General features: G+C 42.4%; 2 protein-coding genes across 3 annotated transcripts; one reads left to right on the forward strand and one right to left on the reverse strand.

Moving 5' to 3' along the window:
* The first annotated feature begins 97 nt into the window (after positions 1-97).
* On the forward strand, positions 98-5548 carry TMEM138 (transmembrane protein 138). Its single transcript, XM_078601584.1, has 5 exons — positions 98-209; positions 1956-2219; positions 2968-3139; positions 4767-4842; positions 5003-5548. The coding sequence occupies exons 2-5, from the start codon at positions 2092-2094 to the stop codon at positions 5110-5112; spliced, it is 486 nt and encodes a 161-aa protein (XP_078457710.1). The 5' UTR covers positions 98-209; positions 1956-2091; the 3' UTR covers positions 5113-5548.
* A 110-nt stretch (positions 5549-5658) lies between these two features.
* On the reverse strand, positions 5659-13752 carry STRAP (serine/threonine kinase receptor associated protein). Of its 2 annotated transcripts, none has more exons than XM_078601583.1 (9): positions 13491-13752; positions 11904-12039; positions 11161-11242; positions 10065-10137; positions 9433-9532; positions 8650-8787; positions 8378-8514; positions 7371-7520; positions 5659-6347 (listed from the first exon to the last, which is right to left on the reverse strand). In XM_078601583.1, the coding sequence occupies exons 1-9, from the start codon at positions 13600-13602 to the stop codon at positions 6277-6279; spliced, it is 999 nt and encodes a 332-aa protein (XP_078457709.1). In that variant the 5' UTR covers positions 13603-13752; the 3' UTR covers positions 5659-6276. The 2 variants fall into 2 exon arrangements, with proteins under 2 accessions (XP_078457709.1, XP_078457708.1); XM_078601582.1 differs by having other exon boundaries at positions 7359-7520; positions 13491-13743.
* Positions 13753-13909: the final 157 nt, after the last annotated feature.

Consider the following 13909-nt stretch of genomic DNA (forward strand, 5'->3'; position numbering starts at 1 on the left):
GCAACGGCGGTGACGTCACGTAAACTGCTTAGCTTGGCGACGCGAGATTTCATAAAGCGTATAGGCGTAACCCTCGAGTACGGCGCAGTTTGATTGGTTCAAGCTCTTCACGTGACGGTGCCAGTCGTGGATCCCATTGGTTGTATTTGTGAAGCGTGATTTGTGTTGACTACAAAGTGTAAAGTGTCCAACGTGGGATCTACGCTGAGGTATTTGGTAATGATTTGATGTTTTATCATTATATTATTGGATATGAATACGGATAACGCTGCGGCGTAATGATGCGGTGTTGTGTGCTTGCGTTAACGTAATTGTAAGCTTTGATAGCTTTAGGAGCTTCCAGAGAACCGCATCCTTGAAGTACTGCCGCTCCGCGGGCTCCGAGGCGAGGTTCCCGGCAAGGCGCTTAGGAAAATCGGGAGGCTTCGGCCTACGAGGGTCGGGGTTCTGCGAAACTGTTTAATGAATCGGTGTTTTAGTTTGCTTCTGCGTAACGGACTTCAATAAAACTGGTGAACATTAATTCACGTGTATTTTTTTTTATATATACTACGTTTAGCTACAGGTAGTATTATATAGATATCCAGTACTCTATAGCTTTGATACACTTTATATCGTAATGCGTTCATTCCTCGAAATCAAATTTTTCGGAAAACATTTTTTTGCCCCTGTGACTTTAACTTTTTCGAAAGCGTGTCACCTTATCCGACTCCACTTCTAATCTGTATTTAGATTGTACATGTAGTCTTAGTGTAGCGGTTTCACTTGTGTCATTCACTATCATAATCTTTAATTAGACTACAGGAGGAATCCGATGATCTATGAAGCTCTTTTTCACAGATTTCCAAGTTACAAAAATACGAATGTTCTGGTCTCTCTCTGTGTTATGAACAAGAACCATTGTCCGAAACGTCGCCTATTATTACTGTATGTTCTTTTTAAGGCAGTGTTATTGGCGAATATGTTGAGTTTTTTTCTTATCTTTGCTTGTACACCACTGCCAACGCAGTACTATATCACGAAGTATTGTTTTGTAATGTTTAAATATGTATATTTAAATATAAGTATGTTTTAATATGTACATTCTGCCAGAGGAGTATTGTTTTACACTATTTACGCAGGGTTGCTAACAGAGAGATAAACGTATTCCGCAAAAAAAGCCACATCATACGGCGATCAAAATAATTACCGTCGCAGTCATCGCATTCACTGAATGGTCATTTGCCGTGTCACTCGCGTGTGCAACAATAGGTTATCTTTAACACTAAGGCTTTCGCGATCAATATTATTCATAATAAACGTGATTGGGTTAGATCGCGTTATTTATAAATGTGTCGTAACCCTCCACCACCCGACACGGCCAATCAGCAAAAAAGTGTCGCGTTGACAAAAGACAAATAGTTCGCTACTTTAGCTCACCGGTGTGTTGAAGAGTGAATCCACAACATTTACAGTTTTTGTGTTTTTTGTGGATTCACTCTTCAACACACCGGTGGGCTAAAGTAGTGAACGATTCGTCTTTTGTCAACGTGACACTTTGTTGCTGATTGGCCGTGTCGGGTGGTGGAGGGTTACGACACAATGTTATCTTGTCAAATGACCACGAGACGGCGCTGCCATTAAGCTGAGTGTGCCCCGCCACTGGTATGGGACTTAGGATTGTGTAAGGGAATTAAGGGTACTTAGCCAAAGATGCGCGCCATGGCTCTACAGCCTATATTTAGCCCGTGTCAGCGGAGCGCGTTACTGTTGCATGCACGAACATGGCTTCACTTAGTTAAGTGTTTAGTTAATGCAGTGTGCGCCAGCTTAGCCTTAGCCACGAATGTTACATCGCCAGATGAGTACACGAATGGATGTGCACGGGTATGCGGGTTGTGTGCTTGGAGGTGCCGTTATTAATGGTGTTATTTGAAGAAAGTCAAGAGAGTACCACCTGCCTACTGTCGTTGCAGATTTTCCATATCAAGAGGGATGAACTGTGGCCGATCGAGCCGTGTTGGGAAGCACAGGACTCGCGCGAAGAACGATTAGATCGAGCGGTGGGGGTTAACGTCAGACAACCGTCCGCCCGCGTAGAGCGCAGGGACAATGCTGCAGGTTACGAACTATAGCCTGGTCCTGACCGTGCAGTTCCTTCTGATCATTTACGACCTGGTGGTGAATTCCTTCTCGGAGCTGCTCTACAAAGAGAAAGTCATTCAGCTCGTGCTCTTCATGTGAGTGCCGCGATGTGCAGTGGTTCACCCGCGTTTTATTGTTTGCTGCAATTTCGTTGTTTGATGCCGAATGGTGTTGTGCAAAACGATTTAAAAGTGTGTGTTAAACGTTGAATTAAAAAAAAACGACAGATTGTGTTTAATCGATGCAAATATTATGAAAGTACCTCATGCTGTTAGCATAGTTAGTATATATAATCTGTGTTCTCACTAAGTATGAAGTGCTTATGACCAGGTCACCCACAACATAAGCAGATTTGGGATTGTATGGGAGACCACCATGCATGAAATAGGTGTCCACTGCTAGGGAGCTACCTTGTTTGGAGAGGACAGTGTAGCAACATACATAGCTGTACTGTAGAGTACTTTGTATGTTCCAATGTTGTCCCCGTCTTCACCACCCACGCTGACCAGCATGGTGAAGATAAATCCTCCAAAGATCTGCACGGAGTGAGCAGGTCCTTATCCATCGGTGGATTTACAAAAGGACTGTGCACATATATTGAGTGGTCATGAAGACAAAAATGTAATGCAATAGGGACCTGGGATAAAAACTAAAACGTAATTGTGCAACATATTTCAGTGCAAAAAACAAGCATAAATGAACAAAAAAGTATACGAAAATTTTCCTTTAAAATAATAATTGATGTGATATTAGCTGTGTATTAAATGTTTTCTGTTTTGTAATGTATGGAATTGTGCTGTCAATGTTAACGTAACATAGTTATGTTTGTGTTCTGCATTGCAGTATTCAGGATGCTGGAATCCTCTTTAACGTCATCATCATCTTCCTGATGTTCTTCAACACGTTCGTTTTTCAAGCCGGGCTCGTGAGCGTGCTCATACAAAAGTTCAAGGCCACCATCCTCGCGTCGGCCCTGTACTTAACCCTCAGCATTGCCTTCCACGTCTGGGTCATGGTGCGTTGAAGCTCATGATTGATTTTACAAGCAACAACAACAAAGTCAATGGATATGCTGTAGTTTATAAATGCACTCGTATCACCGGACAAAAAATATGATGGTAAACGGAAAGTGCGGAGGGGTGCGGTCAGGGCAGGGACCATGGGAGAGCGCAACACTTGAGTCGCAGTGTGGAACAAAGCAACTGGGGCCCAGCACTAACAACAATTGGACAGCAAGGGCAACAATCATCACATTTTAGGGCATCCTCGGGGTGGCTGGGGCCCATTCGGGAATGAGCCCCACAAACACCCACGTGCTGAAGAGTAGTGACAATGCATCGATAAATGTTTTTAATTGCTTAAGAATCAATGTGTTTTTTACGTGCAAGTTTTAAAGGGTTCACATAGCCACTAGCGACCTCTATATTGTGAATGACATTGTCAAAAGAAATATTCAACCGAATAACAAAAGTTCATCAAATCACCGAGAGTGAATCATCAAACCTCCACTGGGCTTTATCAGATTTTTTTAATGGTGTAAATCCTATTGTATTGAGATATTCATCCACACGTGGAGTAATATCCATGTGAGTAGCCCGTACCAGGGTTCTCAGGTTGGAAAAAAAAAACATTTCAAATTATTCTGGCCTAGACCCTTCACGATGCATGCGGCAGCTGTGGTCATTAGTCTTGTAATGATTCTCCAACCTCACGTTTGAAAGAATTTACGATTCAGGGGTCATAAATCATGAACCGATTCTCTTTGCCATTGTGGTGAGTGGAGCACAGGGTTAGGCAACTAATGTAACAAGAGACATCTAACTATTATAAGACCCACAATGCATGTGAATACAAGAGCCTCATGCAGAGGATGTATTTGAACTACTGTATTATGTATGTGCATTAAAATTAAGATTTTTGCTTTTATAATTGGATGCATGTATCAAGAATTTATGTTACGAGTCCATAGATCGTTATATGCCTTGAAAGACAAATGTAGCCTCTCATGGTGTGTACTCTTAATTGCTTATTGATGTATTATACAATGGTAAAACAATCTCTGATGAGATGCCATGCAATTTATCCCTGTGACTTGTAGAATAAAATAGTTTATGGGATAGGCCAATGAAAGTGGTTGAGGAAGAAGTATGCGGGGCAAGTGAAGGAGGCCGGGAGTTGTCGTAAAACAAGGATAGAAGACAGACAAGGATATAAGAAGCCAAATGTAAAAGTTGTATACCGATACACATGGAGACACGCATACAAATTGACGCACTGCTCTGCTGATAATATAATGGACTGTTTACTTCCTATTTTAGGGGGGAGCACTGCCATGCATTTTTATTTAGCGGGCAGGATTTGGCCACGAATGCCATTGGTGCCATCACCTCTCCCATGCCTTTTTGACTCCTAAACATCTTGTGTTATTGCCCTTTCCACATTACCTGAGAGGTTTATACTTAACCCCGGAATACCCTTCCATTTTATTTAGCTTGTAAAACGTATTTTTCGAAGTTTTAGAATGAAGTCACAGAACCTTAAATAACAAAAATGACTGCATATGCTGTTTCTGTGCAGCATCTTGAGATGTATTTGTGTGCTATGTAAATCAAACTTGAATGGCATTTTGTTCTCACCTCAAGCATGTGCGTTGGCCTCCATCAAGTGTTTTCCAGTGGACTGATGGACTGCTAGCACTCTTCGTCTTTCAAAGACTTGGTGAGTCGAGCTAGCTAACTTTCAGTAAGCGCAAAATGAGATTCCGTATAGTTCAAGATAAACACTTTTATATTTTATCCCTTGCCGGTCTGCTGCGGCCTCGTCAATGACCATTAAAACATTGGTTAAAACAACCATCTGTATCCCTTTGCACGTGCAGCAGCGGTATTTTATTACTACTTTTACAAGCGGACAGCACTCAGACTGGGCGATCCCCGGCTCTACGAGGATTCCCTCTGGCTCCGCAAGGCCTTCTCAAGGACCAACTAAAGCCACCCCACCATCACTGAACACATTCTTCCCATCATCAAAAAGAACAAAAGCTTGCATGGCGTTTTTTCATTGCCAGTTGCGAGCCGACAGATTTTAAATAACTTTTCAGAAGGTATGTGATGGAGACATTTTTATAAAGTGTAATTATATTCTGCAATGTCGGCTTTTTAAAAAATCACGTTGATTTATGTTCCAGGGTTATGGGTCATGGATTTTAAGTGTAATTGACATATGAACTGTTTGTATTTAAACACTGCTAATTGTCCATTTCAACCACTAAATGTATTTTCTTTAACATTTTTGGAAGTTACATAGTGTATAGTGTCAATAATTTAATGTAAGTGCTAGTTTATTTTTTACATATTTGCCAAATATCCTTAATTTTTGTATTTTGCATATTGCTGAATAAATGTGATTTGTATTATTCTATTGACCAGATCGTGAGGGTTATTTGATTACTTCATGCTGTCTGCTGTGGCGAGGCCTGCACCCAGTAGTGGATTGATAAAACGGCTGCACATTGTATTCATTTGATGCAAACGGTTTCAGAGATGCCGTAAGTGATTTATTGATGTTGTTGTACATAAATTCCAGATGGCTTACAAAGGCAGACTTGTGCACTGTGTACACCATGATTATATTGTGAACAGAAAAGTGCCATTTTCCCTGTCCAGTGACAGTTGCACTTAGCAAAATATCTGTGCGTGGGCAACATGTTGCTCTCATTTATAAAAGGTCACTGCATATTGACAATACGTGTCAATACAGGAAACAAATGTGACCTATTCTTTCTTTACACCACTGGACTTCAAATCGATGTCCAACACTTACATAAGAAAAATTGAATTCAAATTAACGTTCTTAAATGTTGCTCGACCAATGCACACTGGTCGGCCTTCCGGACCAATATTTTGCACAGCGAGCGCCTGCGGTTTCTTTATTTTTTTCCTTTTTGTAGACTGCTCGAGTATTGCACAGTCTCTCATCGCACTCGTTTACAACCGATAGCAAACAGGCGAGTGTTTAGTGCCCCTGATTTTGCAAGATGTTTTTTTTTTATCTTCTTGCACCCTTGTTCTTTGCTGCCGCCTCCGCCGCTGCTGTTGCTCCAGTCGTGAGCAGCTGTGTACTGAGATGCAGGTTTACACCAGCTTGTGTCGCTCAGGCTTTCATTTCTGGAGTGCCATCGGGGCCACCAATCACCGTCTCACCGTTATCTGCAGTGAGCTCCTCTGTGGGAACATGGGGCGGTAAGAGTGCAGAGGAGCAGAAAACCGGCTTTGCTTGGGCGATGTGTAACGTACACAGTGTGCGGAAAAGCATATGCAATGTCATCAAGTTGGTGTATAAGTTTCAAAATAATTATGCAGGCGCTAACATTGCACTTTAACGTTCAAAAGGTGCATATACAGTTACGGCTATAAAATCATTGCCAAATAAAATGGTCAATGTGATGTACAATTTTCCTTTAAATAGACCAACAAAAATTAGCTTCGTGTTTTAATATCCCTCCTTTTACAAGTGATTATTAACTGCAGACAGCAGCTGTTATGGGACCATTCTTGTAGGTGAGATGCAGCATTAGATATTATGAATACACATGGTACATTGTATTGTACTACATGTGTTTCTACCAGAGGCCAATAGGTATCTGGTGAGCACAGAGTTGCATCTTTACGAATTTACTTAAACATCATTGCCCATGGAAGAGGGTTCCAGACTGCCGCAGAAGCGCATCTAAAAGCGCGCGATTCGGTGACCGTCTTTGTTCGATGGCTAGCCAAAATCCGCTGCGAGGGTGACCTGAGTTCGCGTGATGGTTTATGCTCCTTGACGAGATCAAGTATTGTGGTTCATTTGTGGCAAGCGCTTTGTGTGTAATGAGTATGCGGTGGAGGTGATCTGGTGGCTCACAGGGCAGGGTGCTGAGCTGGCATCGTTGAGATGCTGGGTTTGAATCTGTGTTCCAGCCGTCCGTGATTATACCGCGTCCTCGATCAAGTGCAGTGAGTTTAACCAACTTAACTGTTATTTTACCAGGTAAAGCCCAGAAATATTATATTAGCTCACTCTATTACAACTGATATAACATGGGCAAGTGTTCAGTATCTGCCTGCTGTGCCTCACCATTGATGTAGGAAACATCGGCATATTTTCACCAAACGGTGGATAAAAAGGCAAATGTTTGCAACACGTTAAGTGGTCGTCCCGTAGAGTTGTGTTGACATGTGTGTATATAACACCTGTCTGCTCACCAGGCAGCAAACACTTCCACAGGCCGTACGTCTTCCCCACGGCCGTTTGCCACAGTCGCAGCGTCCCGTCCTCCGAGCCGCTGGCGTATAGTTCGCCGTCGGGGCTAAACCGCACGCAGTGCACCGGTCCAAAGTGGCCCTTGTACGACTCTGCACGCACATTGACAATGCGAGATGGCCACAAAAAGACAAGTTGAGAAACACCGATATAAACAGCAACACAACTGTCAGAATGACCTTATTCTGTGCAGCAGGTGTACTTGCAAAAAAGCAGATTTTCTGCCATTTCAAAGGTGTTTACTTTGGTACATACTATAAAATGTCTAAAATGTCATGGTTTACGACCCTCCCAATGACTTTTTTCCCTGCAGATTCACTTACGTGTTTACAAAACACGAATATCCCCCGTATAGCCATTCGGACTGTGAAGGCAAGTGCCGTTAGGGAGCATCTGTTCAGGCCCTAATGATGCAGGAGGGGGTGGTATGACCAGCGTCACACCCGGCTGCAATTATCACCAAAGTGGTTATTTATACACAGCAGCAGGTAATAATTTAAGCCTGCAGGTGAACTAGGGTAGGCCCTGGACTGGTTCAGATATCACTTGGTACTAATGCTATCCATGTTCGGGAATCAAACTGGGGTTGCTTATGTTCATAGCGAGGTGCTTCACCACCAACATCAACAGTCACCTACACTACCACAGTGGTGAAGCTCATACAGGAGGTAAACCAGTTTTTTTCTTGTTCTGTGACTCATAGTACATCGTCACTTGACAATCTGAACATCCCTTGTAAATTAAACAAACGTGTACTGGACAGGCCTTGGCATGGCAAATGTCATATTCCCTGTGCCCCCAACAGCTTTGTACTCTGGGTAGCTGCCCCTGACTGCATACCCCTTAAGACCACGCCTATCCATATTATTAGGCCAATTGCGATGTATACAGGAGGGCTATATGATGCGGAATCAACTCAACTGATGCAACTGAAATGACAATCACCTACCGAGTTCCTCTCCAGTGGTGTAATCAAACTTGTACAACTTGAAATCTTCTCCGCCGGCTATGAAGCACTCCTTTTCCGGATGAAGCGAAGCTGAATTTATTGACGCCGAAGCCTCGAATTGCTTGATCAGTTCCAAGCTGGAAGAATCAAATGAAGGTACAATTTTTTTTTACAAACTGCTGGCTGTTGAGCAAAAGTCAAAGCAAGAAAGTGTATGCAAACACAAGCCAAAAACAACACGCAGACGTTGGCGGGATATGTGGAACCCTTACGTGAGCGCATTGTAGAAGGCGATGGTGCGTGAGTAGGTTATCACCACAATCTCATCGCTTGGGAGGTACTCCATGCTGCTTGCTGACATGGGCAGTGTCACAGACTTTACCTCCGTGCCCGTGGCTCGGTCCCACAGCCTGGAAAGAGGTTCACATGCCGATTACCTTTCAGCCTGATGTCATTGTAAACAGAAAAATACACCAGGATATGTTGCACACGCTGTTTGGTTAAGTCGAGCTAAGTGTGGTGTTAAGTCAGGCTTCAAAGATGTGTCTTTTAAGTGCTTTTAAACATGAATATGACCCTGCAAAATGGTTCATGCACTGCACTATGAACACTTCAAACCGAGTTCGATTCCCGGACAAGAATGGTAAGTTATACTTCAACTGGTTCTGGGGGAGACTTCACCAACCCACACTGACCAGCATAGAGTAACATGGTATGAAGAGGCCTTCATTCAGCAGTGACTGTACAAAGAGCTGTGGTTTATTGACTTTAAGCCCATTTTATAAACATGGTCGAATGCAGTTTTGGGTGAATATGCATCAGTAGTGCGATGTGGATGATGTATCGATGGTGCGTGCCACTGTAAAATATCCTGTTTCTTTTCAAAAAAAGACATCATGTACATTATGCATATAACTATTTATACCCCCGCCCTCGGTTTAGTGAACTAAAGACATCATGCCAGGTGTTCCCTTGGAAGCTGGAGTTGCATGCAAGGGTGAACTGCATGTCACGTAGGAAATGCATTGGCACTTCACCGGAGGTTTCGTTCTCACCGGATGGTTTTGTCGTCAGCGACAGAGATGATGAGCTTCTCCCCCGTGCACCACGCGGTGCGCCTGATGCCCGACGTGTGACCGCTCAACAACTGGGGCTCTGAACCAACACAAGACAAAGTCCCGTCGCACCTATGGTCAATGACACCTGTAAATTGTGCCACTTTTAATCAAGTGCATTTTCAGTTTCAGTCTAAATTAAGTTCACAATGGTGCTGTAATGGTCATAAAAATTGACTACTTATTCAAGCCCACGTGAAAACATGTTACTACGTATAGCTCTTTTGTCAATCCACTGCTGGATGACAAGCTTCTTCCCATGCAGCGTGGTGGGTCCTAGAGGTTATTTGAAAGTGAAGGGGGCATAGACGTGGGAGGTCAGAAGTACAGAAAATTGATTTTGCTGCACTCCAAAGTAGTTTGGTATATTGACCACTTCTCGTGCATGAGCTGTGTAGTGTCTTGGAACGTTTTATATTTTTATCTGAAACCCCCAGCTGAAAGATGTGCAGACCATTTCTGGTGGTGAGGAGGCATATTGGTTTAAGAAATTAAATGTGTTTAATACAACATCGTAACCTCATTGCATGTAAGATCAATGCTTTCCAACACAGCTGGGTGTGCAATCCCACCTGCGTCTGTTTTCTCCAAATCATAGATCCTCAGCATCTTGTCCTGTCCTCCTGTGAGCAAGTGGACACTGTCCTGCAAGGAAACACCCCATCGAGTTCAGCACAGATGTGTGTGCCTGCACCTTAAATCAAGCACAGCCTCTGGACTTTACTGCACTATTACTACAGTACTGTCACTCCATTGCTTGATTTTACCATCACATTCACATTGTTTAAAATTTTCTGCATTACTTTTTATATTATTTACTAAAGCAGCATCATATCCTATGCATGTGATCTATCGCAACACATCAAATCTTCTTGGTTCTTTCGGTAAAGTCACGTAGAAGGAAAAGAATAAAAATAAAACATAATAAAATACAATTCTCACGACGTTCCGGCCACAACGCAAGAAGCCGTCCTCAAGGGAAGAATAGGTCTGTCGGAAAGACAGCGTCTGAATGAACACCACCAAGCTTGGCAGCGTATATTTAAGCTGGGTTAGAGGAGGAAGGGCGCCTTGACCAAGGAATTTGCATATCAACAGAGGAATTCAGCATATTTATGGAAAATGCAGATATGGAGGTGGGGGGGGGGTCTCAAAGTCATATTATGCCCGTACATTATGTAGGATTAGCAGCAACAAAGGGAGGAAGTAGGGTTAGCAGTAATAAAGGGAAGGAATTTTTATAGTAAGGAGCTGCAGCAGCCCAAACCACCATGTAAAAAACTAAAAAAAGCTTTAAATCGAAACACATCAAATATTATATGTGTGATTTAATACATGTACCCAAGCCTTAAAATTTACTCAACTCGACGCAACTTTACACCCCTACTTTCTAGTCTTGTGGGGACGATTTCTAGTAAAAATAAACACATCGTGTACTTACGATCTGTTTCTCAATAAAAGTATAATGATGCATTGAATAAAATGCACACGATTCATGCATAGTATTGTGTGCGTGACAATTTTTTTTATTCCTGCATTAGTTTGCGTGACCGCTGCAGCAACTACAGGCACTACAACGCACCAAAGTAGAAAACATTAATTTAATAATTCATCGAATAACAAGCTGTAGAGACGTTAAATATGCTGCAGTGAGAATTACACCATTACCTCGGTGAAGTCGACAGTTTTAACGATGTGCTTGTGTGTGAAGCTGACAACCTCGTCACCGGATATGGCGTCCCACACTTTACTGTGGACAAGAAGAAAAGGTGGAGAAGTTGAGATTTCACACTCGAGTCTCAATGTGTCCGTTAAAAGTGTTCATCAACGTGGAATTTACCATTTTGTATCCGACACCATCCATGCAGTATTAATATGGGCTTTGTACATATCCAGTGGGTAATATGAAACGATTAAATATTCGCTTCTTTAGGCAAATGGTATGTGGCTTTTCATTATTACGTTCAGTTATCCAAAAGGAAGTTAAGTCAAAAATAGCCTAACTTCTAATACCGTATTCCAATTGTCAAAACTTTTAAAGAAGGTATTTCATTCACATTTTTGTAATATCGCCAAACTATGTGTTCTTAAACATTAACTGCATGCTGGCCTTGTAACTCATCACTGTAAGGAATAAATGATATGGAGGCATTAAGATGCATATTGCACTTTAAAATACAATTACACGGTGCCAACGGAGGTGTTCAAAGCCAACAAACACGCAACTTTACTTCTTCATGATGGCCGAGAGGCAAGGCAAGCTCTTTTTGTCACACGTCCTACGAATACTGACTCACTCAAGGGAGCCAAACGTTTGCCGAGTTCAACAAAATAAATCCATCGGTCGCGTGAAGCTACTGCAACAAATGTCTGCCACTGGGGCGACAACAATGACATTACAAGACCCTTACGCGGTGAAATCCGCGGCAGCGGTGGCGGCTTTGGTGGCATCGCGGTTGAGCGTGGCACCCCACACCGCTCCTTTGTGGCCCAGGAAGGTGCCGACCCAGTCTCCCGTGTCTCCCTGCCTCAGCATTGGTTTCCCGTCTACGTCCAAAGTCGGCAAAATCACAAAGGTAGTTAATTTACACCATTGGAACCTCATTTGCCAGTAAAAATATGATAATTGGTTGTGCGCCTTTTGGCGTCATCTGGTCCAACCCATGTGAAACTAGGCTCTAAGGAAAGCTGTCTCGGGTGTGGACCAATCAACTTCAAGGACAGTGCACATTATCAGAGTCATGTTTTTTGTTTGCATTATGACTGCAGGTATTGTGGTCTATGCAAACATGACTCCTTGTAAAAAGGTGTCAGTTTTGTTGCCAGATAGAAGGGTAAAAAAACAATTATCAAGGTAGTAAATGTTACAGGTTTTAGCGACATATTCATCTTCCTGGCTCGGTTCCTTGCTGGAAGATTCAAGAACACACACATTCACGAAAAGCACCAGAGGTTTTGTCTGCAATGCAAAACAGACTTGAAAATACTTGCTTCATCTGCAAATAATTATCTGTAATGTGATATTCATAGATCCGAATTCGCAGTCGTTATAATGGATTATAAATGTTGGCGTTATAGTACGTGACTTAACATAGCATATAAGTGGTGTACCACCAAATAGTCAACAGATCCCTACTTTATTTAAAGCTTTCGTGACTGCAGGGATTCATATTCTTGGTCTTTTCGGTAAAGTCACGTAGAAGGGAACTAATACAATAAAAAATATATAAAATTATCGCTGTGGATTTCACACCTGATGATTGCTTGTGTTGCAGTCGAAACGTCGTGAGAATTGTATTGTTTATTATTTTTATTATGTTATTATTTCCCTTCTACGTGACTTTACCGAAAGAACCAAGAATATAGATTCCTACTTCTTTTCACAGCACTGGATTTTACAGATTAACATCACAGTACTATAAATAAACACTACTCCAGTCGCATCCCATTGTACTCTACAGATTCACATCACGATAAAGATTCACATCACTAGTCTATAAATTCACACCACTCTATTCCATAGATTCCACACACATCACTAATTTAATACATTCACATCACTGTAAATTGATGATATTCTCACTAATTTCTAAAGTCACACAGCCACCCCACTGAAGATGTTATATTCATACCAATAGATTCGATACAATCACATCAATACATCCCCTATAAATGAACACTACAGACGATATAATTATATATGTGCACCACTGTAAATGTCATACAATCTTATCATTAATGGCCTATATCCTGTACATTTTAGTTTAAAACCAATATGTATTCTATACTCTTACCATAAAAACCCTCTATACATTCAAACCACTGTATATTTAACAAAGTAACACCACTGTCGTCAATACAACCACACCATTCTAACCTTATTACACGAGTATCCACCACCATTCATTCCCCTCACTTGCACACATGGCCACGCCGCGGCCTAGCTCCACGATAGAGCCTACGGCCTGTCCTAGCGCCTCCCGCGGGCGGCCTCGCACCTTTGCAGGCGCTGATCATGAAGTAGCCGTAAGGGGTGATGGTACTGAACGCCAGGTCCACGACCGGCCTCGTGTGGCCGCTGCAGGTCAAGGGAGTCTGTCTCAGGGCCATGGCGAGAGAGATGTTGGCACCGTTAACGTCCTTACAACTTAAAAGATGACAACTTTAAGAGAACAAATTCTTGAGCGATGTTAACGCGAATATGACCCGAGACTGACGGACGGGAACGAAGAATCGATTCGACACAGAAGCAAATCGATTAAAATTTGTTCGATTCAACGTGCGAGACAAGGGAAAGACGAATCGATTCCTACACTTTACTGTGTGTAAAGGGAATCGAATCGATCTGGATTCAACGGTTCTGATAGTCTGTTTCTTGTAAAATGTAACTCGAATTGAATCAACGAGTCGACGGTGA

The sequence above is a fragment of the Lampetra planeri genome, chromosome 16 (genome assembly GCF_965212315.1).
Source record: "Lampetra planeri chromosome 16, kcLamPlan1.2.h2, whole genome shotgun sequence".
Classification (NCBI taxonomy): Eukaryota; Metazoa; Chordata; class Hyperoartia; order Petromyzontiformes; family Petromyzontidae; genus Lampetra; species Lampetra planeri.

Coding starts and splice junctions, on each gene's coding strand:
- TMEM138 (XM_078601584.1), top strand. CDS start 2,092: ATGCTGCAGGTTACGAACTATAGCCTGGTCCTGACCGTGCAGTTCCTT. Junction 2,220..2,967: donor ATTCAGCTCGTGCTCTTCAT/GTGAGTGCCGCG, acceptor TCTGCATTGCAG/TATTCAGGATGCTGGAATCC. Junction 3,140..4,766: donor CCTTCCACGTCTGGGTCATG/GTGCGTTGAAGC, acceptor TCTCACCTCAAG/CATGTGCGTTGGCCTCCATC.
- STRAP (XM_078601582.1), bottom strand. CDS start 13,602: ATGGCCCTGAGACAGACTCCCTTGACCTGCAGCGGCCACACGAGGCCG. Junction 10,138..11,160: donor AAACTGTCGACTTCACCGAG/GTAATGGTGTAA, acceptor GTTTCCTTGCAG/GACAGTGTCCACTTGCTCAC. Junction 7,521..8,377: donor CACCACTGGAGAGGAACTCG/GTAGGTGATTGT, acceptor ATGTGCGTGCAG/AGTCGTACAAGGGCCACTTT.